The sequence below is a fragment of the Lithobates pipiens genome, unplaced genomic scaffold, assembly GCF_037356315.1.
Source record: "Lithobates pipiens isolate NorthernLeopardFrog02 unplaced genomic scaffold, aLitPip1_a1.2 Scaffold_16, whole genome shotgun sequence".
Classification (NCBI taxonomy): Eukaryota; Metazoa; Chordata; class Amphibia; order Anura; family Ranidae; genus Lithobates; species Lithobates pipiens.
Genome location: NW_027507748.1, coordinates 563,965,545 through 563,993,491, shown reverse-complemented (window position 1 = coordinate 563,993,491; position 27,947 = coordinate 563,965,545). Strand labels below are relative to the sequence as shown.

Genomic DNA, 27,947 nt, shown 5'->3' with positions numbered 1-27,947 from the left:
TTTTTCCCAAAAAAAAGCATTTGAAAAATTGCTGCGCAAATACCGTGCGAGATAAAAAGTTGCAACGACCTTGATTGTATTCTCCAGGGTGTTTGCTAAAAAAAACATATATAACGTTTTGGGATTCTATGTAATTTTCTAGCAACTAAATGATGATTTTTACATGTAGGAGAGAAATGTCAGAATTGTCCTGGGTGCTCCAGAACGCCTGATGGCGCTCCCTGCATGTTGGGCCTCTGTATGTGGCCGCACTGTGTAAAAGTCTCACACATGTGGTATCGCCGTACTCGGGAGTAATAGCAGAATGTGTTTTGGGATGTAATTTGTGGTATGCATATGCTGTGTGTGAAAAATAAACTGATATGACAATTTTGTGAAAAAAAAAAAAAAAATCTTGATTTTGCAAAGAATTGTGGGAAAAAAATGACAACTTCAAAAAACTCATCATGCCTCTTACTAAATACCTTGGAATGTCTTTTTTCCAAAAAGGGGTAATTTGGGGGGTATTTGTACTTTTCTGGCATGTTAGGCTCGGTTCACACAGGGGGCGATGCGAGGCGACACGACTTGCCGCGCCGCGACCTCAGCGGCGACTTGCAAATGACTTCTGTATAGAAGTCAATGCAAGTCGCCCGAGGTCGCCCAAAAGTAGTACAGGAACCTTTTTTCTAAGTCGGGGGGCGACTCGAGTCGCTCCTCTTAGAACGGTTCCGTAGTACAGAACGGGGGCGACTTGTCAGGTCGCGGCACGGCAAGTCGTGTCGCCTCGCGTCGCCCCCTGTGTGAACCGAGCCTTAGGGTCTCAAGAATTGAAATAGGCCGTCAGTACTTCAGGTGTGATCAATTTTCAGATATTGGCACCATAGCTTTTGGACTCTAACTTTCACAAAGACCAAATAATATCCACCAATTTGTACTTATTTTTACCAAAGATATGCAGTAGTATAAATTTTGCCCAAAATTTATGAAGAAAAAAAATTACCAATCTGCTAAATTTTATAACAAAGAAAATTCATTTTTTTTACAGAATTTTCTGTATTTTTTCTTTTATAGCACAAAAAATAAAAAAACCAAGCGATGATTAAATACCACCAAAAGAAAGCTCCATTTGTGTGAAAAAAAGGACAAAAATTTCATATAGGTCCAGTGTTGCATGACTGAGTAATTGTCATTCAAAATGTGAGAGCACCGAAAGCTGAAAATTGGTCCGGTTATTAAGTGTGTTTAAGTGCCCAGTGGTCAAGTGGTTAAACTGCTGAAGAGGTGAGGCTTGAAACTATAGGATTGTAAAAGACCCAAGGCGCCCCAAGCAGAGCTACGCACGCTGCAGTGAATGGTGGGTGTGGCAAAATAGTGTTAACAGTGGGAGGGGCTTAAAGGGGCATGGTTAAACAAAAGCATTCCTGTACCCATAAAATATGCTTTTACAAATGTCACTATAAAAATATGTATTTAGCTAGCTTAAAAATGGACTGCAGGCCCTGCATTGGGTTGGTGCAAGGATTTTTTTTTTCTAATTTTGCTTATGATCCAGGGGTGCACTGCATACAGAGTGCACGGTTCAGGGGTGCATGTTTCATTGGCCACCTTAAACCAAAATGGACATCCCTTTTTCCTGGAATCTTACCCCTCCCTTAGTACAGAGTTCTCCCACCCCAAATCCCCAGCCTAGACATTACTCCCATACAGTGTAAATCCTCTTTCCCTGCCATCAAAACCCCCATATCCGGCCACACACCTGTACAAATGCCCCTATAATTAAATTTTTTTTATTTTTTTATTTTTATTTTTTTAAATCCTCCCCTAAAATTTCCCTTCTCAACACAGATCTTAGATACAGCGCATGCGGGAGGGAGCAATTATTCCTGCCAGGTTCCTCATTGGTCTGTCATGAGACAGAGTACAGCCTGGAGATGTTATGGGTGCCAGCAAAGCCTGGATGCTTGGTGCCCCCCTTCCTTCCCTTACATTACACCAGCAGTGCCACTGGGGTACACTTTCATTGCAGCTGCACAGAACGCACATTTCTTGGTGGAGTCGGGTGAGCTTCTGCTGACTGGGCTAAGCAACAGAGTGGATTTGATTTAAATCATGAAAAGGCTCAATTTAAAATCAACTTGAGTTAAATCATAATTTAAACACTTCAGCCCCGCACCATTTTGCTGGCCAAAGACCAGACCGCTTTTTGTGATTCGGCACTGCGTCGCTTTAACTGACAATTGAGCGGTTGTGCGACGTGGCTCTCAAACAAAAAATTTACGTCCTTTTCCCACAAATAGAGCTCTCTTTTGGTGGTATTTGATCACCCCGGCGGTTTTTAATTTTTTGCGCTATAAACAAAAATAGAGCAATAATTTTGAAAAAAAAAAAAAAAAAAAAAACACGCATAAAAAAAATTAAAAAAAAAAAAAAAAAACGCAATAAGCGATTATTGATTGGTTTGCGCAAAAGTTATAGCGTTTACAAAATAGGGGATAGTTTTATGGCATTTTTATAAATTTTTTTTTTTACTAGTAATGGCGGCGATCAGCGATTTTTATTGTGACTGCGACATTATGGCGGACACATTGGACATTGTTGACACATTTTTTGGGACCACTGTCATTTATACAGCAATCACTGCTATACAAATGCAGTGATTCCTGTGTAAATGACACTGGCAGTGAAGGGGTTAACCAGTGCGTGGCAGTGTAGGGGTCAAGTGTTCCTAGAGGCGTGTTACTAACTATTGGGGGCTGGGCTTTCTTTTAGTGAACACTGATCTCTGCTGCAATCACATGGAGCAGAGATCAGTGTCACTTGTTGCTAGGCAGAACGGGGAGATGCTGTTTACAACAGTATCTCCCAGTTCAGCCGCCCCGCGAGACGATCGCGGGTATGCCTGCGGCAATCGAGTCCACGGGACCCGCGACTGGACTCACGGAGGTCCCGACCAGCTCACGATGGCAGGGTGGCAAATTTAAAAGGGACGTACAGGTACGCCCATTTGCCTGCTCGTGCCATTCTGCCGACGTACATCGGCGTGCGGCGGTCGGGAAGTGGTTAAAGAGAAACTGTCATCTGTCCTGGAGAAGCTGCTCCTCTGACCGGCTGTTGACTCACTGACGGTCCCATTCACTTTAATGGTGATGCGTCAGTGACACAACAAGGTGAGTGGATGCCCGCCAACAAGCTCTGCCATGATGGATCTGAAATGACAGGTGCTCTTTAAATGTAGACAATTGAGATATTTTAATTTGATATTGTTTCAATCTTAGATTTGCTGTTTCCGATTACTGTTTTATGTGAATTATACATACCCCTGATGAAGAGAATTTATTCAAGATCTCGAAAACGCGTTGGGTTTTTTCCTTCGTCCACTGTAATTTGTTGTAATGTAGTTGGGTTTAGGAGAAATACAGTAAAGTAGGATAAGTTATGTCAATTATTTTTGTCTGTTTTCTATCTTTTGTAAATATATGAAATTTGTATTGTAACATTCATGTCAATACTGTTATAATTTTTAATTATGATGATTAAAAAGATAGTATGTTATTTTTTGTACTTTTTTTTGTGGCCCCTTGCCCATGTAAAAGTCCTTTTCCTAGAAGAGACAACCTGGTTTTCAAATGATCTCTTTAAATGTAAGGACTCATTTTTACTGGTAATTTGAATCTAATATTTGCAAACAAAATGAAGATTTCCTATTCGGAATAATAAGCCGTCAGGTTGGTAAAACAGCGATATCAGAACCGATCCAATCATAAAGTTTGTAGTGTACTTAGACTTGCAAAACAATGGGATAAAGGAATATTTCTGAACCTTGTTTTATCTCATGGTTACTGTGAAATTATGTAAATGCATCAATGCAATGCATGTTATCTCAGCTTGCAGAGGTTTGGATTCATTGAACGAATTTATCAAAAATGTAAATATTGCAGAATATACAGCCTCATGCTATATAACTAAGCTCCATTTCATGATAAACGAAATTAATGCATCTTAAATAGTTTTACACTCAAACAGCATTTTATTAAAATTAATTTGATACATTTTTTTAAAAAGTGCGATTTTTATCCACCCTGCTCAACATGGAGTGATATATGCTGACTGTCTTTCGCTATAGGAGCTGGCAGCAGCTTCACGGAGAGAATAGCGGAGATCTTGGGCGGCCCAGGGGAAGGAGGAAGGAGCCACAGCACCCCACTCAAAGTGGCACCGGGGGCAGATGTGCGCCCCCCCCCCCTCGTTTCAACCTTGCCCCCGGGCACTCATTTTCTGCCAAAAGCACAACACACGTGTGGTTTCTACTACTCCATGAAGACTGAGTCAACTGGCCTGCAACCCAGGAGAGTGAGCACTCTCATATGAGAATGGCTGTGTGACTCACCACTATAGTGCTATGCTGCGGGCATGCCAGGAATTAAATTGTCACACCTCGTCTGGCCAAAATGAGAATCACAATTTTTTTTTACTTAGAATAAAAAGATCACGATTCTTGTGACGTAAAATCTTCCACATTATAATAATAAAAAAAAAATAAAAAAAAATAAAAAAAACACACGGGGGGGGGGGGTTTGCTAACTTTGTTATTTTTATTCATTAAAGTAAATTTTTCCAAAAAAAATACAAAATAAATTGCATTTAAAAAGACAACTTACAGAGTGGCATAAAATATTTAAACAACCATTTTATTCTCTAGGGCGTCTACTAGGGAAAGTGTGTGTGTGTGTGTGTGTGTGTGTGTGTGTGTGTGTGTGTGTGTGTGTGTGTGTGTGTATATACATACATACACATATATATTATACACACACACAATGTTTGGGGGTTCTAAGTATTTTTCTAGCAAAAAAAAAAATATATATGATTTTAAGCTTGAAACCAACAAATGTCAGAAAAGGTTAATGTTTAAAGAGGAGTTCCCCTTAATAAAAATAAAAGTCAGCAGCTACAAATACTGTAGCTACCGACTTAATAGTCCGACACTTACCTGTCCCAGGGTCCAGCGATGCGGGGGAACGAAGCCTCGCTCGTCCACCGCTCCGCGGCACAGGCATTCTGTAGGCACCTGGCTGTGGCTTCACAGCCGGGCACTGCGAGCGGTGCCGCGATTGGCCGCACAGTCATCTGGGACCTGTCACATTTTCTAGATGACTGACAGGAGGGAGGGGGAGCCCTTCCTACACCAAGGAGAAGTGATATCACCAGCCCAGGCACTGAAGGAGGCAGACTACGAGAGACCCCCTAGCAATAGGCATTTAGGAGGTGAGAGTTTAAAAAAAATTTTTTTCCAAATATATTTTTATTTTTTTCTGTGCAACAACACTTTCAGTTGTTAAACTTTTCACTTACACACAAAGTCTATTCCATTGACAAATTGTTACAATGTTTATACTTAAGTTCAGTTGATAAAGAATGTTATGATTCTTGGCAGACTGGGCAGTTTCTCTTCCTTTCTTTTGACAGCTGTGGCTTCAGAAGAGCAGAGAGAATGCTTTGCACAAGAATCCTGAAACACTTTAGTCAAGATCGCAAGGGAGAAAAAAAAAGAAGAATAAATCACGAAAACTATTGACAATCAATCATGCAGCTCTACACATCATATAAAAGATAACAATGTACACATTTCAACTAAGATAGTGCAAAGCATCCAACAGAAAACTCCTGCTACTGCCAAGATGTGTCATCTATCAGCACACTGACAAATAGATGTACAGGTGCATCTCATCAAAAAGTTATTTCAGTAATTCAAAACTCATATTATAGGCGAGTTTGCTGGCCAATCAAGCACAGTGATACTATGATCATTTAACCAGGTATTGGTACTTTTGGCTGTGTGGGAAGGTGCCAAGTCCTGCTGGAAAATGAAATCAGCATCTCTATAAAGCAGATCAGCAGAGGGAAACATGAAGTGCTCTCAGATTTACTGGTAGAGGGCTGTGTTAACTTTGGACTTGATAAAACACAGTAGAACAGGTGACATGGCTCCCCAAATTACTTAATGTGGAAACTTCACACAGTACCTCTCCACTTCCTCCAGACTGTGGGGCCTCAATTTCAAAATTAAATTCAAACATTTTCCAGTTTGTGAGGATTTGGGAAGCCATGTCATCTGCTGGTGTTGGTCCACCAAAGTCAGCACAGCCCTCTAGCAGGAAATTCTAGAGCACTTCATGCTTCCCTCTGCTAACCAGCTTTATGGAGATGCGGATTTCATTTTCCAGCAGGGCTTGGTACCTCCCCACACGGCGAAAAGTATCAATACCTGGTTTAATGATCATAGTATCATTGTGCTTGGTTGGCCAGCAAAGTAAACTGACCTGACCTAAACCCCATAGAGAATCTGTGGGGTATTGCCAAGAGGAAAATGACAGACACCAACAATGCAGATGAGCTGAAAGCCACTATCAAAAGCAACCTGGGCTTCCTTAACACCTCAGCAGTGCCACAGGCTGATGGCCTCCATGCAAAAGGAGCCCAACCAAGTATTGAGAGCATACTAAAAACTGTACATGGACATACTTTTCACTAAGCCAAAATTCTCTGTATTAAAATCTTTTTTTTTTTTTTTTAATTGGTCTTATGTTATATGCAAAATTTCTGAGATACTGAATTTTGGGTTTTCACAAGCTATAATCAAATCTAAAAGAAAGAAATGCTTGAAATATATCACTCCGTCTGTAACGCATTTTATATAAAATAAACGAGTTTCGCTTTTTGAATTGAATTACTGAAATAGAATATTATCAAAATTTATTTATCTTTGAGGTGCAGCTGTATAGATAGATTTCACCCAATATATCAACTGGGTGTATGAAAAATAAAATAAAATAAATGTATAGTGTTTTGTTATATCATTTAGATTTTTTTGTCATCCGGAAGCAAGCATGTTGTTTCCAAAGTGTGAAATATGAGGGGAAGTGAAAGTAGTCTATTCATTGCTGAAAATAAATATTTGCATATTAAAAATACAAAGATAACATTAGTTAGGCACAAAGGTGAGGACACCTCAACCGACTCTTTCCAGCACCTGTCACCAGCCAAGATTCAATACACAGGAGATTTAGTTGTTTTCCTGAATAGCCAAAAAACAGGAAAGTAAAATGCATACTATCCTTTTAGAATCCGTTGACATTAACAATCCATATGTTTGTCTAAAATTCAAGTTAGACTTACCGGTAACTAGTCTGTTCAGGACAGCACCCGAGAGATCGTGACTCCTCCTATCAGAAACCAGGAAACACCTCCTTCCTCCAAATCTTTAAAAGGGAGGTACCTCCCTACCATCCATCAGTTGTGGAAGAGAACCTCTGGCCCCGACTGGAACACATAAGCACGTTAGTCACAGCATAGTGCATAAAACTAATAGGGCAGGTCATTGCTGTCCTGAAAGATTTTTGGAAAACAAGTTAGCGGTAAGTTTAAATTGACTTTTCCCAAGGCGTCTTTCAGGACAGCACCTGGGAGGATAACAGACTTACCCCCTTAGGGTGGGACAACAGCCTGCAGGACCTTCCTGCCAAATGCCTGGTTGCTGGCAGATGTGAGGTCTAGCCTATAATGTCACACAAAAGGTGCAGAAACTTGACCACTTTTCCGCCTTGCAAGTTTGTTCAGGGGTGGGCACCAGCTCTCTGTCCAAGTGGCTGCAAGCGCTCTGGTTGGGTGTGCACAAATTCCAGCTGGCGGAGACAAACCTGCATCCGAGTAAGCCTCCAGAATGGATAATTTCAGCCATCTGGCTAAAGAACTTTATAAGCCTGGCAACCTCTCTTGTTGCCCGAAAAAAGAAAATGAGTGTTTGCCTAAAGTCCTTTCTTATTGCCAGGTAACAAAAGCCTTTTGATGTCCAAAACACACTCACACACCAAAAAAAAAAAAAAAGTCTCCTTCTCCCCCCGATGGGTTTGCACAGAAGGTTAGGAGCACAATGTCTTGTGAACGATTATGTATTGAAGCTACTTCGGGTAAAAATGTTGGGTCTGTCCTAAGTACAACCTCTATCCGGAAACAGGCAAGGTTGACAGAGTGTAGCTTACTGATCCTGTGTGCTGAAGTAATGGCGATCTCTCTCTCTCTCTCTCTCTCTCTCTCTCTCTCTCTTTAAACTAGTGGGTACAGGGTGCTTTGTAATTGGTAATGGGCTGAGCCCAACATGCCCCAAAGGCAGCCAGCTATGTTGCGTGCATGTGGCCTTGTATGGTTCAGGAGGGGGTTGGGCGATCACTCTTCTCACCCCTTTTCCTAGCTGGCCCTGTTGTATGCTCTGAAAAAAGATGTGGTTTTGGGTTAAAATCTTGCAGCTGCAATGTAGATTTGTAAGCACTTCTCCTCCTTTTATTTTTGGTGTTGTGCAAATTGGTGACATTGATATATGTCCCTCAGGATGGGACCTGGGCCCTCCTACCCATTTCAAAGCCAAATAACATTTTGTGTGTTTCATGGAGTGTGTGTGTCAAATCCACTCTGCAATACAGGTGTACTCGCTGTAAATAAAAGCACTGGTGATTTTATCATCCAATCATGTAGAAGCAAAGATGCTGTGTTTTTATTTTGTTTGCATGTCCCCCTCGGATCTCCAGCGAATGCACTTCCAAGTGCACTTGTAATGCAAAGCGGATTTGCCTTTAGTAAATAAACCCCAAAATCCCAGATACCTAATAATTTGGGGTGGACACAGTAAAATGCTAGAGTGCAATTTACCTAATGGGGAAACTATTTAGATTGACCTGTGTTCCCCCCAAGAAAAGACATTGGTAGGGTTTTACCCTCACTTCCTGTTTGGCTATGTGACAGGAAGTGAATAAATGTGAAGGAGCATATGGCAAAATTTGGGAGGTGTCTTCACCCTATCAGGGGTTCAGACATCTCCAAAAAATGACAAGACTTCTATTCTAATCCCTCTGCACTCTGTCCCCAAGCAAAAATAATAAAGGATTTCATTGAGTTTAACTATGCAAAGACACATTCATAAGTTCAACTGTGATGCATGTCAATGGCCCGTTTAGACCTTGTTTAATAGAAAACGCCAGTTGCCTTTCACCATAAACATTTCTTAGTTCAGTCCTGGAAATCTGCATCTGCTTTACTATTAATTTCAATAAAAATTGTGTTCCTACAGCTAGATGTGCTACCGCTGTGTATGTGAGATGCAAAGCTGCTGTGTGCGGAGGTATGTAAAATTCTTCCTCCTCCCCTGGGATTTCTTGTCCTGCTCCTGAGCTCTTTGGAGGTAAAAAAAAGCCGTTTGGGGGTTGCTGCTTCTTTAACGGGAAGCACTTCTTCCTATCGGCAGTCCTGTCTAGAATGGTATCTAGATAAGGGCCAAAGAGAAGGTCACCTGAAAAAGTAATCCCACAGAGCTTGCTCTTTGTTGCCACATCACCTGGCCAAGTGCTCTTCTTGCCGAATTTTTTAGGGCTGCTGATCTAACCGACATTCTCATTGCTTCTGCTGAAGCATCCGCTATATAGGCTACCACAGAGAACAAGATAGAAAAAGAATCCAAAATCTCCTGTTTGGATGAATCTGCTACTATGAGCTTTTAGTTGGTTAAACCAATACTCCAGGTTCCTGGCTACGCATGTTGTGGCCATAGCTGGCTTATGACCGATTGCCAAGATCTCTTGAGCAAAAGCTCCATACGCTTATCCAATGGATCCCTTTAGGACCCCAATGTCTTCAAAGGCCAGGTCGGTGGATCTAGACACCAGGGAGAAGGCAGCATTCAGACTGGGGACCTTGTTCTATGCAGCAGAGGGGTCTTCCTCAAAACGGAAGACGTCTCTTGAGAAAAAAAAAAAACGTTTTTTTCCTCTGGTTTCTGCCATTCTTTCCTTATGGAGTCTAAAATGACAGAATAAACCAGAAAAGTCGGAAACTTAGGTTCACCTAGACCCGCGTACATGCAGTCGTGCAGTGTTAGTTCCTTCTTTTATTCACTTAGGGTAACATGTATGGCTCCAAGAAGCCCATCAACTTATTCCAGGGACAATTTGCTACTTCCGACCCCCTCACCCTCCTCCTCTTTTGAACCCTCACTGGAAGGACCAGGGGATTGCCTGATATAAGGGTCTTCCGAAAGGTTCTCTGGGACAGAAAGAGAAACCTGGGAAGACTCGGATGTGGAGGGCTGACTAGCCAATGAGTCATGAAAAGACTGAATCGTGGCATATAGCTCCTTTTTGACTGAGGCAACAAAGTCATCACAAACAGAAGCCAATTCCACTTTAACTAAGGAAACAATGCAGGTGCTGCATAAGGCTTTCTTCCAATTCTCTCACATTTTGACTTTGCATTAGGGGCATTTCCTTTTGCCTGAATCAGAGCTTATGGCAAGAGGAAACAAAAAAATAAATAAAAATAGGAGGCCTTTGCCGAGACCCAGCCTCCGCCTGTGGATCACCCAAGGTGCACTTGAAGAAAAGGGGAGGACCAGAAATCCCAAGTAAAGGAATGGGCAGATTTAACCTGCACCCTACCTGAGCCTTGCTGGCGCCCATGCCTGTCCCCACCGTTGCAGAACCCGCCGGGTCCTCCATCGCGGGTGCGCAGCGCCTCACTTGTGGCTTTACTCTCCGCTTCCGGACTCCCATAGTGCCACTGCACTGGAAATAGGTGCCAGCACCAGCTCCTCCCCCTGTGGCCGGCCAGCGGAAATTACACCAACCCAGTGATTCACCCTTAAGCGATGTCAGTTCCGGCGTGGCCAAGACTCTTCTACAACAATAATTGCATTTCCATGTTCTGTGTACAGTGGGAGACCAGATATGGTGAATGCAGGGTTCTGGGTTTAGTAACACTCTAAAATGGCATTAAACCAGGGTAGATATAAATCAAGGATTTAAAAAAAAAAAAAAAAAATGGGGTTTTTAAAGTTTATTAAAATTTATTTTAATAAAATGTTTTTGGGATTAAAAATCTATCTAAAATAGTTTTCCATTTAAGATACATTAATCATTTAGTTTATTCAACATGAAATGGACCGTCCTTATTGAAAAATATACATCCTCATGCTACATATTTACATTTTTGGTAAACTCATTCAATGAATCCAAGCTCTGCAAGCTGAGATAACATGCATTGCATTGATGCATTCACACAATTTCACAGTAACCATGAGATAAAACCTTTAGTTTTAGGAATATTCCTTTATCCCATTGTTTTGCAAATCTATGTACACTAAAAACTGCATGATTGAATCGGTTCCGATATCTCAGTTTTACTAAATCTATCTACTAAATTTAATTGCCTTTTAACCAAGATCAAGTGTAGTATCTGTTCTTATCAGTTGCTAGAGGAAGTGCAGTGCTGCTCTCATAGGGGGAGGGCTGGCAAATCCAATGGCGGAATTGTGCCTGGAAGTGCGGTTTCAGCAGGGATTATGTAAAGCGGCCCGACAGATACTGAGGGCCGACTATTGGTTGCGTCTGAGCCGTCTGGAAGGGTGCTCCTGGCGAGGATGGGTGCTGCATTGGGTCTGGCCAGAGGGTCGGGTCCCTGGTCTTCTGACCTAGATTGGTGTAGTTCTAGCTCCAGTTTTCTGGGAAAGAACGCTTGCTCCGCTATAGCACCAGGGGGAGCGGTTAGTATTTCCTGAATGTAAACAGGCAGGAGTGATGGGAGAAAAGGATTTGGTGTTTTCAATAATTTTTTTTTTTTTTCTTTAACTTGTTAAGTACTTAGAAACCCCAAAATATAAATATATATATTTATTACACACTTTTTTTTCTGATACGGTAGAGAATAAAATGGCGGTCGTGACAATACTTTGTCACATCTAATTTGCGCAGTGGTCTTACAAGGGCACTTTTTTTTGGAAAAAATACACTGAATTAAATAAAAAAATAAAAATAAAAAAAGTAAAGTCCGGTCAATTTTTTTTTTTTTTTTATATTGTGAAAGATAATGTTACGCTGGGTAAATTGATACCCAACATGTCACGCTTCAAAATTGCACCCGCTCGTGGAATGGGGGCAAACTTTTAACCTTAAAAGTTTCCATAGGCGACGTTTAAAAAAAAAAAAAAAATTCTACAGGTTGCACGTTTTTGAGTTACAGATGAGGTCTAAGGCTAGAATTATTTCTCTAGCTCCAACGATCACAGCGATACCTCACGTGTGTGGTTTGAACACGGCTTTCAAATGCCGACGTTACTCACATGTGCATTCACTTCTGCACATGAGCTTGACGGGATGGGGCACGTTTAATTATTTTTTTTAAGTTTTCTTATTTTACATTTTTACACTGTTCTTTTAAAAAATATTATACACACACATATTAAATTTATAAAATTTGGGTTTACGTCCTCTGTTTCCCAGCAAAGCATAATGGGTTACTATGCATCGCATAGTAGGCGATTATGCGTCACTTACCTGACACATGTCCCCGATTTCCTCACCGGTTGGAAGCGTCTATTTTCCTTCCGGTGTCACGGACTCCGTCTCTGTGACTGGCCGGAGTTGCGTGCATACCGGAGCTGCCAGTCACGACATGTGCTTTAACCACTTCGTGCCCAGGCCAATTCTGACATTTCTCTCCTACATGTAAAATTCATAATTTTTTTGCTAGAAAATTACATAGAACCCCCAAACATTATATATGTTTTTTTTATCAAAGGCCCTAGAGAATACAATGGCGGTCATTGCAACTTTTTATCTTGCACAGTATTTGCGCAGCAATTTTTTTTAACACGTTTTTTTCAGAAAAAAACAAAAACAGTTTAATGCAAAAAAAAAAAAAAAAAAAAAAAAAAACAGTAAAGTTATACCAATTTTTTTGCATAATGTGAAAGAGGAGGATACGCCAAGTAAATAGATACCCAACATGTCATGCTTCTGCGTACAAGCTCACGGGGACAGGGACGCTTTAAATTTTATTTTTTTTAATTGTTAAATTTTTATTTTTTTAGTTGGACACTTTAAAAAAAAAAAAAAAGGATTACTTTTATTCCTATTACAAGGAATGTAAACATCCCTTGTAATAGGAATATGGCGCATGTTACTAACTCTGGGGGGCTGGGCTTTGTTTTAGTGAACACTGATATCTACTCCAATCACATGGAGCAGAGATCAGCGTCACTTGTTGCTAGGCAGAACGGGGAGATGCTGTTTACAACGGCATCTCCCAGTTCAGACGCCCCGTGAGACGATCGCGGGTAACCCCGCATCGATAGAGTCTGCGGGACCCGCGACTGGACTCACGGGGGTCCTGACCGGCACGCGAGCACGCCGCCAACTTGCACGCGATGGCAGGGTGGAATTTAAAAATGGACGTACCTGTACACCAACATGCCTGTCCGTGCCATTCTGCCAACATACATCTGCATGCGCTGGTCGGGAAGTGGTTAAAAGCTGAACTCCAGAAATCCAGGCACATTCTAAAATGTGACAGATTACTATGGATTAAGTCCAACGAAGGTGCAAGACACTTCATAAAATCTCTTTATTTGCAACTAAAAGTTTTATTAAGCACTGGGAGCATAGCTGTCATACTTTCACCCTCTTCAATACCGAAACTTTTGGTCTCATCTCAAGTACCCAAAGAGTCAGCCGTTCTGCCACTTCTCCCCTCTTACTGCCCAATCACAGAGCACTTTGTATTATATGAACCCATTTACAAACTACAAAGCCTTCTGGTAGATGAACAGCAGAAGAGGGGCGTGCAAAGCTACTGCTGTGTGAAAAGCAGCATTTCTCCGGTCACTGTCGAGAGTAAAGCTATATTCCCGGAGCTCAGTAAAGCAGTCTATCATAAATGAAAGAAATAAGTCCAAGAGCTGACAAGCATCTCATTGGACTTAAAGTGTTACTAAACCCAGGACCCTGCATTCAGTATATCTGGTCTCCCACAGTACACAGAACACAAATGCAATTTTAGTAAATATAAAATGCTAAATAAATACCTTTTCTCATTAGCAGTATTGTGGCTTCTGTCAGTGTCCGGCTGAGCACTGCCTAAAGCTTGGAGTTTTCATTCTCCTTTGACTGTCCTATGAGGCATGACTCATGGCCCTCTGTTTAGACAGCGCTGATTACATGATTTCATTCAAAAACACCTCTCTAGCGATATACACCAAACTGAGCATGTGCAGTGCCTCCTAGGGCTCTATGCTATCAGCAGACGGATTGGGGACAGTAAGAGGATCAAAAAGCCTTTTTTACACAATGCATAGGAATACCCCCTTCGGTTCCACAGTGAGAACAAGCAACTGTATATACAGAGTGATTTTACAGTTGTGGGGTTAACACTTAACCCATAGTAGCCCAGCAGATTTTAGAAAGCGGCTGAATTCCTGGAGTTCATCTTGTAGGCTACATTCAGGCATTTCCCAGCCATGATTTTTACCGCGATGTTGTACAGGTCAAAGGGGTCACCAATGTAACAAGCAGAAAAGCGCCTGTAATCTGCCCAAAAAGAAGCTCATGTACTTTTCTCCAAGCATCTTCCAGGACAGCCAATGAGACCTAGGGCTCCTCCTACCATGACAAGAAACACCTTACCCCCACCAGATAAAAAGGGCGGTCCTCCAGGTCCCATATCAGTCATTAGCGTTTCCTCCACGGGGGGGGGGGGGGTAACATGTTCCTGGAAACTGGTCCCCTAGGTATCATGAGCAGGGCCTCTAATGGCTGTTTGAGGTATGTCACTAATTTTTCTCCTCTGCCAGAAGCAGCATCTGCACTGGGGAAGTTGGTAGTGCTGCTGTCCCCTGTTCTCAGTGCCTTAGAGGGCCAGGACCAGGGTGATGTCGGGTCCCCCCATAGCGCGGTGCATAGCAGCGCAGTGGTATCCTCTCCCCACTGACAGTGTGGCTTGTATGTGCAGAGGAAAGAGGAAGCCGTGGCAGTCAAGGGGGTGGAGCCTCTGCTCTCCAAGCTGGCCCACAGGAAGTATCCAGCGAGCCCAAGCGCAGCCACCAAAAAGGAAATGTGCGGTTTGCGCAAACAAATTGAGCTCCTCGTGGTGCAAAGCAGTAAAAACTGTATAGAAGGCCTGGTAAAGGAAGACCCGGTAGCCTCCTATCAGAAAATGCTGACTTCTGTTAGAGATGAGCTTGCGTCTACCTTTAGCCCATTTAAAACTCCAATTGACAAGCTTCAGGCTCCAGCAGAGGGTCCGTCTCCAATTAGGGCTTCAGTCAGTAGCACTCCACAGCAGGGAGGAGAGTGAAGACTGAGGCTGAAGCCAGATCTACCCGTTAAATCAGGGTCAGAAATAGCCCCAGGGATAGAGAATCCACAAGAGGCTCAAGGTTTAAGTTATCTATAGAAGATGTTGACTTATTAAAAGGCTATCTACACAACACTTGAGTTACAAGGAGGAGGTACAATTATCCAAATGTGATCTTTTGTACAAGGGTTTGCATAAGAAAAAGTCTAGGAGTTTTCCAGTGCATAGTTCCCTTCTTGATACTATCAAACTGGAGTGGGAAAAGCCAGGAAAAGGTGGTTTCCATTTGATGAGGACACAGTGCACCCGTGGAACAAAAATCCTAAGTTAGCACACCTTTCAAAGGTTTCAAAAAAACTTAGACCTAGCGTTTGACGATATGGGTGCGCTTTAGGACCCGATGGACGAAAGAGGAGATATCCTCCTCCACAGAGCCTGGGATTCAGCTGTTGGGAACCAGCTCTAGCCTCCAAATGTGTAGCCAGAAATTTGGAAGTATGGTTGACACAAATACAAACACATTTGTCGTGGCATGTAGCTCTAGAGAGCAGATTTTGAAGTCTTTCCCTCTCCTTTTTCGTGCAGTGGGGTTTTTAGTCGATTCTTCCACAGAGTTGGCAAGAATGTCAGCCAGGACGTCGGCCTAAGTGAATTCGGCCAGAAGAAGCCTATGGTTTAAAACCTGGTCAGGTGATGCTGCCTCAAAGTTGCGCCTATGTGGGCTTCCCTTAACAGGTAATCCATCTTTGGCCCAGGACTGCAGGAGGCACTGGAACGTACAGCCGATTGGAAACGCCTTTTTCCTGAGAAAAAGAAAAAACCCGACATCCAGAAAGTTTTTTCGTGGCCAAAGTAGGCAGCAAGGTCCTAGAGAAAAGGACAATAGGCCCAAAAAACATTGGACAGGCCACAAAGGCAGAGGTAGAGGGGGTGTCTCGTTTAATCCTCCTCAACAACCCGCCAAGCCACATTGACTCATGATTGAGGGCCCTTCTCCCACAATGGGCAGCAGTCACCTCAATTCCCTTTCATCCTGGACCTAGTGACCAATGGTTACAGGCTGGAATTTTCACGTCAACCACCAGAGCAATTTTTGGTCACCTTCCCTCCCCAAGATCGGGGAAAAAGCAAGGACTCTGGGTCTCCAAATTGGGGACTTATTAGATCAAAAAGTCCTGACCCCTATTGCCCAGTCACATCAGGGCAAGCGGTTTTATTGCCATATATTTGGCATCAGAAAGCCGTCGGGAAAGTATCGGCTTATCATGAACCTTCGGTCTCTAAACCGTTCAGATATAAGCACTTTCATATGGAGACAGTATTCACAATCAAAAATCTGCTTTACCCAAACTGCTTCATGACCACTTTGGATTTGAGGGATGCTTATCTGCACATCCCTATCCATCCAGCCTTCCAAAAGATTCTCGGGACTAGCAGTCAAGATGGGAACAGAGACTCTGCACTTTCAAATTCAAGCCCTCCCCTTCGGTCTGTCCTCAACCCAATGCATTTTTTTCAAAAGTGTTGGGGAAGGCGTTGGCTCCGTTAAGGTTAAAAGGTGATAACTATTTTCCCTCACGTGGATGACCTCCTTGTGGTGGCAGAGTCATACCAAAAGTTATTAGCGGATCTCCAGAATGTACAAGACTTCCTGCAGTCCCCAGGCTGATTAATAAACAAAGAGAAGCCTTCCATAATTACAGCCCAGAAGGCGACATATCTGGGGTACGACTTTTGCTCAGTAGACAAAAAAGTTTTTCTCCCATGGGGGAAGACCACAAAAATGATGCAAACAATGTCAGCCTTACAGACCAGTCGGTCTCGCTGACAGAGGTTTCAAGAACAGTGGGTCTGATGACCTCATGCTTTCTCGCAGTGCCATGGGCAATATTTCATCAACGTCCATTTCTATTAAAAAGGGACTGGGACGGAGATGCAAGGTCCCTGGAATCAAGCGTCTTCTTACCCACCAGGGTAAAAAGAAGCTTGTGGTGGTGGACGACGACAAACCTGCACCGCACAAGAGGTCTACCATGGTGCATTACTATATCCCAAAGGATCACTACGGATGCACGTTCCTGGGGATGGGGAGCCCACCTCAGCAATGCAGTGGCACATGAGAATTGTCCTCGAGGAAAGCAAGAGCTTCATCGAATCAGAGCGCTTCTAGCGGTTCAGAGAGCCTTGTAGACATTTCAGACGGAAATCAAGGGTCACATCTCCAAATTCTGACAATATCGCAACAGTTGCGTACCTCAACAAACAGGGAGTTACAAGGAGTTGGATACTTCAATCTATTGGCTAGGAGATTTTATCATGGGCAGAAGGGAATCTAGCCTCTATTACAGCAGTGCACCTGAAGGGGACACAAAACTGTCTGGCAGATTATCTCAGCCGCTACCATGTAGATCGAGACAATTGGTCCCTTCTCGAAGTCTTGCGGATTTCACCGACAGATGAGGATGTCCCGAAGCAGACTTGTTCGCAAATCAGAAAAAAAATAAAAATAAAATAAAATTGCAAGACAGAAGTTCTTTTCCCTGAACCCAGCAGATCAATCTTTGGGGATTGATGCTCTGGGGAATCCATGGCCACTCAACCTCTGTTATGCCTTCCCGATAAGACTTATTCCAGAAGTTTCTTCTCTGAAGAAACAGATCTTATCCTAATCACCCCTTTCTGCCAAAGAGGCCATGGTTTTCCCTGCTACAGACTCTGGTCTTGGAGCCTCCACTGAGACTTCTGAAGAGAGAAGACTTTGCAGGGTCCAGTGTCACAACCACAGGTTGTTTCCTTAAGCTTGGCATCTGAAGAAAAGATACTGAGCGCCCAGGGGTTCTCTGATAAAGTTGTCAAGACTGGTAAATTACAGAAAAAACAAACAGTTACTAGAGCCATATTATTCCAAGGTTTGGAAAAAAATGTAACTCATGGTTATCTGAAAATCAAAGATTAACTCATGAGGTTCCTTCAATTTTGGAATTTTTTTTAAGAGGGTGTCGACAAAGGTCTTTCAGTTAGTACCAAAAAGAAAAAAAAAAAAAAGGGTACAGGTGGCAGCTATCAGTGTTGTTCTCCAGTTTTCTCTCCTGGAAAATCCCACTATAGCTAGATTTTTCAAATCAATTTCTAGGGCCAGGCCAGTAGTGGTGAGAAGTTGTCCAACTTGGGACCTGTTCCGGGTGCTTCAAACTTTGGTTGAATTTCCTTTTGAGCCCCTACAGGATATTTCAGTTAAGTTACTTACATTAAAAACAATTTTTCTTGTACCAATTATCTCAGCTCGTAGGGTAAGTGAGTTGCAGGCCCTATCAGTGAGTACACCTTTCCTTACGAGAAAAACTGTTGTTGCCTTGTTAACCCTCTTTTCAGAAATACACAAGGGAAAAAGTGCATCTAAAGCCATATTGGCTAGATGGATAAAGCAGGCCATCTCTGAAAATTACAAAATTAGGGAAGTTCCTCCGCCTTTTGTTACTGCGCACTCAATAGCCTTGTCTGTGTCTTAGGCTGAGAGGGCTGCCACATGGTCCAGTTATTTGACCTTCATTAAACATTATCGCCTTGAACTTCAGACATACGAGCTGTGGTGCCCATCCAAGCCAAGAGCACACCCGGACACCTTGAATCCTCCCTCAGTTCCTGCGCCTTGAACCAGCCGGTTCCAAGACTCGAGAACAGACGGATCCCTACCCCAGACCAGTCAGGTCTATTGGGGGCAACCAATAGAAGCATGTTGCGGGATGTCGGACACCCCATGACCGGGACCCCTCATGGGGCTACCCCCGTACTGGAAAACAGAACTGACCGCACAGGCCTCACAAACTCCTTTCCTGAACACGTGACCTCAACATCTTAAGTACCTCTTCCCAGACTCCTCAGCAGGGCCCGGAACACCCACCGATTGGTTCCAAGAAGGCGGATACCCAAAACGTCCAACCAGGCCTGGTTCTGGCCTGTCATGTGCACCTCATCGCTCACATGACTAGGCAGAACTAACACAGCCCAGCCAAACTGATGTCAAAGTTAACCTACATAATTAACCCTCAGAACCTCTACTTATTCTGAGGCAAAAACGAAATTTACACGAGTGACACTTTGTGCAAAATGTCACCCACTACATATGCATGTGTTTTACAGAGATATCCTACGGTTCTCAAGAAGACTGACATGGGGCCTGGAGGACTGCCCTTTTATCCGGTGGGGGTAACGCGTTTCCTGTCCTTGCCAGCCACGGGGTCGCTATGCCTTCCTCCCCCAACATTGCCAGCCACGGGGTCGCTATGCCTCCCCCCAAAATCGCCAGCCACAGGATTGCCATGCTTCCCCCCCCCCCCACCCCAACATCTTCAGACACGTGTCGCTACTCTCCGCCCCAAAACCGAAATGGGTTGTCCTGGAAGACTCTCAGAAAAAGGAGTTGCTGGTAAGTCTAACTCAGCTTTTTTGCGCTTCAGGCGACAGAATGCTCACATGTGAACAGGGGCCATTTAAATGAATGGGATTTTGCTTGTTGGGCGTTTTTGAACTTTTGAGATGAGCGTTTTCAGCTCGTAAAACGCTCAGGTGTGAATGCAGCCTAAATTAAAATTAAAGTTGAACTACTGAGAACACTCAGTAGTCACAGAAAACAGTTTAGGCCCCTTTCACACAGATGCCCGAAAAGCAGACCCGATCAGAGCCCCCATTCCTATTCTGGGTGTAAACAGACATGTGGTTTCTGCAGATAGTCCAGAAGACTTTTTTACTGGATTAGCATGGTTTTGGCAGCACGCACAGTCCAAAAAAAAAAGGGAAGGGTAAGAATTTATGTTCCCCTTTGCAGGGTATTTTGTTTTTGGAATCTTAGTAACAGAGACCTAATCTACATATAGCTATAAGAAAAATAAGTGCTCAGTTAACATCCTTTCAGTGTCAGTGGAAACATGCGTCAAAGTACATTGGACCTCTGCAGTGCTATTCATTTTTAATGGCACATCAACACACAGTAATGCACCACCATGGCTTGCTAACAAAGATTGGTGCATGCCAAATTTTTGGTTTGTTTGGTGCTTTGCTAGCCCATGAATAGGACGCCCTAATGCAACGTGTTACTGCATGGCATAATGCACTTTAATGAAACACACCAACAAGGACCAGTGTAAATGTGCCCTTAGCATTCACAGTATATGCCCAATCTTTTATCTTTAAAATCTGTAGCTTTTATAATACTCGATGGTCATTCCATGAAGATCCTTGTTCAAATATCTCCTGTTATAGGATGACAACTGTCTCTCAGTTTCTCTTACGTTATCACCACCTGTTTAAGTACATGCTCCACACACTTGAGCCCTCACAATCAGCATTTAAGGCTACCCATCACCTAGAAAGGCCAGTAGTGGGAAGTACATCTTTACATTTACTTTCCACTGTTTGTATCCCTGGAGCGAATGATCATTTTAACATGTGGTTTTTACCTAAAGACCATCCAAAGCCGCCATTTGGCTTCCTCATTACATATATACTTTCATAACTAACATAGAAATGTTTTTAACGCATCAGCATATATTAATACAAAATAAATCAAGATGAATATTTGTATGTTTACAGTTATACCAACTACATAACAGTACAAGATTAATCATCCACGTAGTTTAAAACGAAAGAACATACTTGTGCCATTAGCTATCCTACTGAGAAAAATTCTACACAAACCAGGTGTCGCAATATCAGCAAAATGATTTAAATCTGTATGAAACAGTAACTGGGCGATTTGGGTTTTTTCCATTGTTTATGTTGTGTTAAATTAGGGGAGGACTAGAAACGCAGATCTTGGCGGCAAACCCAACCAACAGGTCCATTTATGGCAGGGAGGCAAGACAGAGATCAGTGGGCTAATAAAAGCGAGCACAAGCTCCCATCAGAGGCAGGTCACTACCCCCCCCCCCCCCCCCACAACATTGCCAGCCACGGGTTGCGATTACTCCCAACACCGCCAGCCACGGGTTGCGATTCCTCCCAACATGGCCAGCCATGAGTCGCTATTCCCCCACCCCCCCCCAAACACCGCTCACTACTCCTCTCCTCCAACCTGCCAGCCACGGGGGTGGGTCGCTATTCCTCCCCCCCTTCCCAACACCGCCAGTCAAGAGGTCGATATTCCTCGCCCCCCCGACACTGCCAGCCAAGAGGCCGCTACTCCTCGCGCCCCCCCCAGCCACGAGGTTGCTACTCCTCCCTGCCCCCCAACACCGCCAGCCACGGGGGTCGCTACTCCTCCCTCCCCCAACACCGCCAGCCACGGGGTCGCTACTCCTCCCTCCCCCAACGCCGCCAGCCACGGGGTCGCTACTCCTCCCCCCACCAACGCCGCCAGCCACGGGGTCGCTACTCCCCCCCACCAACGCCGCCAGCCACGGGGTCGCTACTCCCCCCCACCAACGCCGCCAGCCACGGGGTCGCTACTCCCCCCCCACCAACGCCGCCAGCCACGGGGTCGCTACTCCCCCCCCACCAACGCCGCCAGCCACGGGGTCGCTACTCCCCCCCCACCAACGCCGCCAGCCACGGGGTCGCTACTCCCCCCCCACCAACGCCGCCAGCCACGGGGTCGCTACTCCCCCCCCACCAACGCCGCCAGCCACGGGGTCGCTACTCCCCCCCCCCACCAACGCCGCCAGCCACGGGGTCGCTACTCCCCCCCCCACCAACGCCGCCAGCCACGGGGTCGCTACTCCCCCCCCACCAACGCCGCCAGCCACGGGGTCGCTACTCCCCCCCCACCAACGCCGCCAGCCACGGGGTCGCTACTCCCCCCCCCACCAACGCCGCCAGCCACGGGGTCGCTACTCCCCCCCCACCAACGCCGCCAGCCACGGGGTCGCTACTCCCCCCCCCACCAACGCCGCCAGCCACGGGGTCGCTACTCCCCCCCCCCCCCACCAACAGGGTCGATACCCCCCCCCCACCAACAGGGTCGCTACTCCCCCCCCCACAACGGGTCGCTACTCCCCCCCCCCCACCAACGGGGTCGCTACTCCCCACCCCCCCACCAACGGGTCGCTACTCCCCCCCCCCCCACCAACGGGGTCGCTACTCCCCCCCCCCCCCCCACCAACGGGGTCGCTACTCCCCCCCCCCCCCCCACCAACAGGGTCGGCTACTCCCCCCCCACCACCAACAGGTCGCTACTCCCCCCCCACCACCAACAGGGTCGCTACTCCCCCCCACCACCAACAGGGTCGCTACTCCCCCCCCCACCAACGCCACCACCAACAGGGTCGCTACTCCCCCCCCACCAACAGGGGTCGATACCCCCCCCCACCAACAGGGTCGATACCCCCCCCCCCCACCAACGGGGTCGCTACTCCCCCCCCCCCACCAACGGGTCGCTACTCCCCCCCCCACCAACGGGGTCGCTACTCCCCCCCCCCCCCACCAACAGGGTCGCTACTCCCCCCCCCACCACCAACAGGGTCGCTACTCCCCCCCCCCACCAACGCCGCCAGCCACGGGTCGCTACTCCCCCCCCCCCCCCACCAACAGGGTCGATACCCCCCCCCCCACCAACGGGGTCGATACCCCCCCCCCACCAACGGGGTCGCTACTCCCCCCCCCACCAACGGGGTCGCTACTCCCCCCCCCCCCCACCAACGGGGTCGCTACCTCCCCCCCCCCCCCCACCAACAGGGTCGCTACTCCCCCCCCCCCCCCAACAGGGTCGCTACTCCCCCCCCACCCCCACCAACAGGGTCGCTACTCCCCCCCCACCCCCACCAACAGGGTCGCTACTCCCCCCCCACCCCCACCACAGGGTCGCTACTCCCCCCCCACCCCCACCAACAGGGTTCGCTACTCCCCCCCCACCCCCACCAACAGGGTCGCTACTCCCCCCCCACCCCCACCAACAGGGTCGCTACTCCCCCCCCACCACCAACAGGGTCGCTACTCCCCCCCCCACCACCAACAGGGTCGCTACTCCCCCCCACCACCAACAGGGTCGCTACTCCCCCCCCACCACCAACAGGGTCGCTACTCCCCCCCACCACCAACAGGGTCGCTACTCCCCCCCCACCAACAACGCCGCCAGCCACAAGGTCGCTACCCCCCCCCTGCAGGTCATATACCTCACCTTAACACCGCCAGCCACGGGGGTCGCTATTCCTCCCCCCAACACCGCTAGCCACAGGGGTCACTATGCCCTCCCCCAAACACCGCCAGCCGCGATTCCTATACCTCCCCCAACACCACCAGGTCACTATTCCTTATCTCAGCACACGTGTTAGGTCATTTTTTATTCCCACTACTCACACACCCTGGTACATTGTACCTATACCACTACTACTCCACCAGGCCACCGTCTGGGCTCTAAGCACATCTGCACATACTGAATGTACAAAAAACACATGCTGCGCTTGCAGTGCAATTAATGACTCAAACGCATATGTCTGCTCGAAGACGCACCAAGCTCTGCACCCAAAAAGATGCAGGAGATTTGTGGGCACGTTTGGCACACGTAGGGCGTCTCTTTCAAGTGAATGGCTTTCCTATGCTGTCATACAAAAATGTACACCGATAAGTGTGAATACAGTCCAGACCTGGAGCTCAGGTGTGATAGTGTGAGGAGCCTGGACTGAGCTGTGTGATTGGGGGGTTCAGTCCTCTCCATGTCACTGCACTGTGTGCTATGGGGGGGGGGGGGGGGGGTTGTGTACCACGGAGGTCTCCAGTAGATGCCAGCAGTCGCTCAGTCCTCTATAGTCAGGTAACAGCTGGTTCCCCGGCTCTCCATTACCTGTCCCCTTATCACCGGCTCGGATAGGATCTCTATCCCATACTTCATCTCCGTCAGCTCCTCCAGGTTCAGGAACCCAAGTGACGCCACTGTGAGCCCACACATCACCCACAGAAGCAGGCACACCTGAACCCACACCCCGGGCACCGCCATCTTCCCTCGCTTCGCTCAACAACATGCACCTTCCTCCAAAGTCCCACAGAGCGCCTCTTTACACCTGCTTTATGCCGATTGGCTAACACACTGACAGCCGAGACTTCTATTGGTCCGATAAACTGTCTTTCACTATTCACCTCCGTCCGCTCACTTCCTAATCTATAGCCACGCCCGCAAAGCCTAGTTCTGTTCGGAGCTGTAACGCTGTTGGAGGGAGAGCTGTCACTCACTCCACTCTGTCACTGTTGATTGGCTACAGCGCTGCCGGCATGGGCTTGTTTTGGCTTTCTCAGAGTGGCTGCGATTGGGTAAAATCAAGGATGACCTGACCCAATCACAGCTCTCTGGCAGGGTTTCTATTAACTGTTTCTGTGCTGCTCGGTCTATTTAGCTGAGGAGAACCATAGTACAGAAGCACTGTATTAACAAAAGTATTGGGATGCCTGCCTTTACACGCACATGAGCTTTAATGGCATCCCAGTCTAATATTTCGTATCGATCAGAGACCGTTTTTTTGTTTGTTTTTTTGCATGCTAGTCTCATGTCAAAAGTGAAGAGCTTACTCACCATACAAAATTTCTTGTGCGACAGAATACAACTTCAGACGTGACATAATGTGTTATATTTTTGTTTGGATTCTTTCATTTCTGAGCATGCGTAGTCTCGCTCTTCCGATTTATTTTTCAGACAAAACACATACTAATTAACCACTTCAATACCAGGCACTTTCCCCCTTCCTGCCCAGGCCAATTTTCAGCTTTCATTGCTGTCATACTTTGAATGACAATTGTGCCGTCATACTACACTGTACCCAAACTACATTTTTATAATTTCCTTCCCACAAATAAAACTTTCTTTTGGTGGTATTTGATCAACACTGGGGTTTTTTATTTTTTGCTAAACAAACTAAAAAAGACAGAATTTTTCTTTTTCATTTCTGTTATAAAATTTTGTTTTCTCCTTCACCGACGAGCACCGATGAAGCTGCACTAATGGGCACTGATGAAGCTGCACTAATAGGCACTGATGAAGCTGCACTAATAGGCACTGATGAGGAGCCACAAATATGTATAATTGATGGGCACTGATATGAAGCACTGATGGGCACCATTAGGCTACACTGATATGCAGCACTTATGGGCACTAATAGGTGGCACTGATAGGTGGCAATGGATAGGTAGCACTGTTGTGGTGGTACTGACAGGCATTACTGATTGGCATCTGAAGGCCATTGACAGGCGCGCTGGCATGTTATCCTGAAAGACGTCATATGAAGTCAGGATAACTAAACCCAGACATCCCAGTCGGAAAAACGAATTTCAGAGGCGTGGCACTTCACGCCCGCAACTGACCCCCCTTGCGACAAAAAATATTTTTTACTTTTTTTTTCAATATTTTTTCACTGTGCTTCTGGGGAAGGGGGTGGTATTTTCAACAATTCATTTTTTACAATTACATTTTTTTTGTTTACGATGCTTTTTGGGGGGAGGGGGTTGGGGCAGTGGACAGTGTTGGTAGGGCAGGGGAGAATGGTGTCAGTCGTTTTTTATTTTATTCTTTTACACTTAATTTTTTAGAAATTTTTTACAATAATTAGTTTATATTTCCTGACAGACTCCATGGCAGCAACGTGTGGGTTAAGTCCCGCCTCCACTACCCATAGGACACTACTCCCATAAATCTTTGCTCCCTGCCCCTGGCCGTGTTCTTTTTTTGTCCTCCTCCGAAGGACCCAGAAGTGGTCTTCCTACCTGAAGATTTATCATCCCCACGATCGAGGTCGGCCGGTCTGCGACTCTGGGTCTGGAAAGTCGCATTACTCCGCTAAGCCCTAGCTATTAGCAGGGTATGGAGTGGGCAGTGGAAGAGGCGCTGTGAAGAAGCCACATGTCCTGGCCACTGGCAGGCAGGCTGCGCATTGGTCGGATAGCCAGCTATTAGCAGGTGACCTGTTTTGCCCCCTGGAAAGTCCGGTGTCATCTTACCTTATCTTCGGCCGAGTGATCGATCGTGGTGGGAGTGGTGAGAGGTTCTAAAAGTTCTTTATGGCAGCAGTTTTTGTATCTTATTATTTGTCTTCGTTTGTTTCTGTTTGTTTGTATGTGCAGGCATGGCGGCTGGTTCTTCCGCGTTCCAGCCGCCGTTCTACTTCCGGGTTTGCGTTTTCGGCCGTACTGCGCATGCGCGAACGCGGTTGAGATCGAGGCTTGGTTTCGCGCATGCGCGATAGCGGCAAAATGCCGCTGTTTCGCGCATGCGCACAGGCACGGCGGTGACATCACAGGGGCGGGCTATTTAAATGTGGAATTTGTCTGCAAGCTTTGGGAATGCTTGCGGGCTGTTGCGGTGACTTCCCCCTGCCTCTGTGTTGCATCCACTGGTAAGTGGCATTCTGGGATAGGGAGGCTATCCCTTCCCTGTCCCTTGCACTGATCCCTTGTCATCTTTTCAGCGCGTATGGATATCGCTGAGGACATGGATTCCTTACCGCCTGCTTGTGGCCAGCCCTCTCATAAAAGGTATTTCTAATGATCACCTGAAGGTCTGGTGGGGGAGGGGTATGTATCTGTTAGCTCTGTCCTGATGTCTTGTCTCTTGTGGTTTCTTGTCTTGTGTCTTTTTCAGCCCTTCCAGGTCAGAACAGCATCGCAACTCTCATAGAGGGAGCGACTCCTCCAAGTCGCATCACCGGCACTCCTCTTCCAAATCTAAACATTATGGTTCCTCCTCAAAATCAGGACACCGTAGTGAAGAAAGATCGCACTCCTCGAGGACTCAATCTAGTCACTCAGCTAGTGCTTGTTGGGGGTGCAGAGCTCTTGTACCGGCAGGAAAATCTTTATGCGATCCTTGCTATGCCAAGGCTTCTAATGAAAGGGGTGACGCGGATCAACAACTTAAAACCCTGGTGGAGAAAGTTGTTAAGGAGTCCCTCAGAAATATTGAGGGCCAGTCCTATGTTCCCCCGGCAGAGCTGCCACTTTCTCCAGGAAGGGAGACTCAGCTGCAGGATACTTGGGAATCCTCTGCGCATAGCCACCCCTCAGCTGCCATATCTGACAGTGACTCTGATAAAAGTGATCCCTGTGTGGGCTTTGATTTCGCTCTACTGCCTCCTCTGGTCAGAGCTGTTAAAGAGACACTGAACTGGGAAGATTCTGTGGCTGCTCCTTCCAAACAAAGAAAATTCTTTAAGCAATTAAAGAAGGAACGGATTAATTTTCCTTTTATTTCTGAGCTAGGTGAGATTATCACAGATGAATGGGGCAAGGTGGAGAAGAAAAATTCCATGCTATCAAAGGTTTCGAAACTCTATCCTTTCAATGAAGAAGAGGTGAAGCATTTGGAGTCAGCACCGTTGGTAGACGCAGCAGTCATGCGGCTGGTGAAACATGTCACACTTCCCTTAGAGGATACCGTGTCTTTTAAGGACATTCTGGACAGACGAATTGATGCTGATTTGAAGAGAGTGTATCTCACAGCAGGAATGGCCTGTAAGCCAGCGTTGGCTCTGGCCGCTATGTCCAAAGCAATGGAGATATGGACAGATAGTGTAGATGAGACACTTAGAAATATCTCTGAAGATACAGCTAAGAGCTCGCCTATCCAAGAGCTTAGGCTGGCCTCCGCCTTTCTTGGGGAGGCCTCTATCGACATTATACGCCTGGTGGCTCGGGTGATGCTTTCTTCTGTTACGGCTAAACGGGCTCTTTGGCTCCGCCCCTGGCTGGCAGACCCAGCCTCAAAACAAGTATGGTGCCGCATCCCCTTTGAAGGGTCCTCCCTTTTCGGCAATAAGTTGGATGAGGCTATTACCCGAGCCACTGGTGGAAAGTCGGGGTTCCTCCCCCAGGACCGGCGTTTGCAA

The 27,947-nt window shown here is 46.1% G+C and overlaps 1 protein-coding gene across 3 annotated transcripts in view; it reads right to left on the bottom strand.

Moving 5' to 3' along the window:
• The window catches only part of OS9 (OS9 endoplasmic reticulum lectin), a 125,115-nt gene extending 100,971 nt beyond the window's left edge, over positions 1–24,144 (bottom strand). For 2 of the 3 annotated variants that reach the window (XM_077483634.1, XM_077483635.1), the window contains exon 1: positions 23,924–24,143. In XM_077483634.1, the coding sequence (XP_077339760.1) occupies positions 23,924–24,076 (153 nt within the window). In that variant the 5' untranslated portion in view covers positions 24,077–24,143. Of the gene's footprint in view, positions 1–23,923 lie in introns of all 3 variants that reach the window. The other variant, XM_077483636.1, reaches the window with a different exon arrangement.
• Between the last annotated feature and the right edge of the window lie 3,803 nt (positions 24,145–27,947).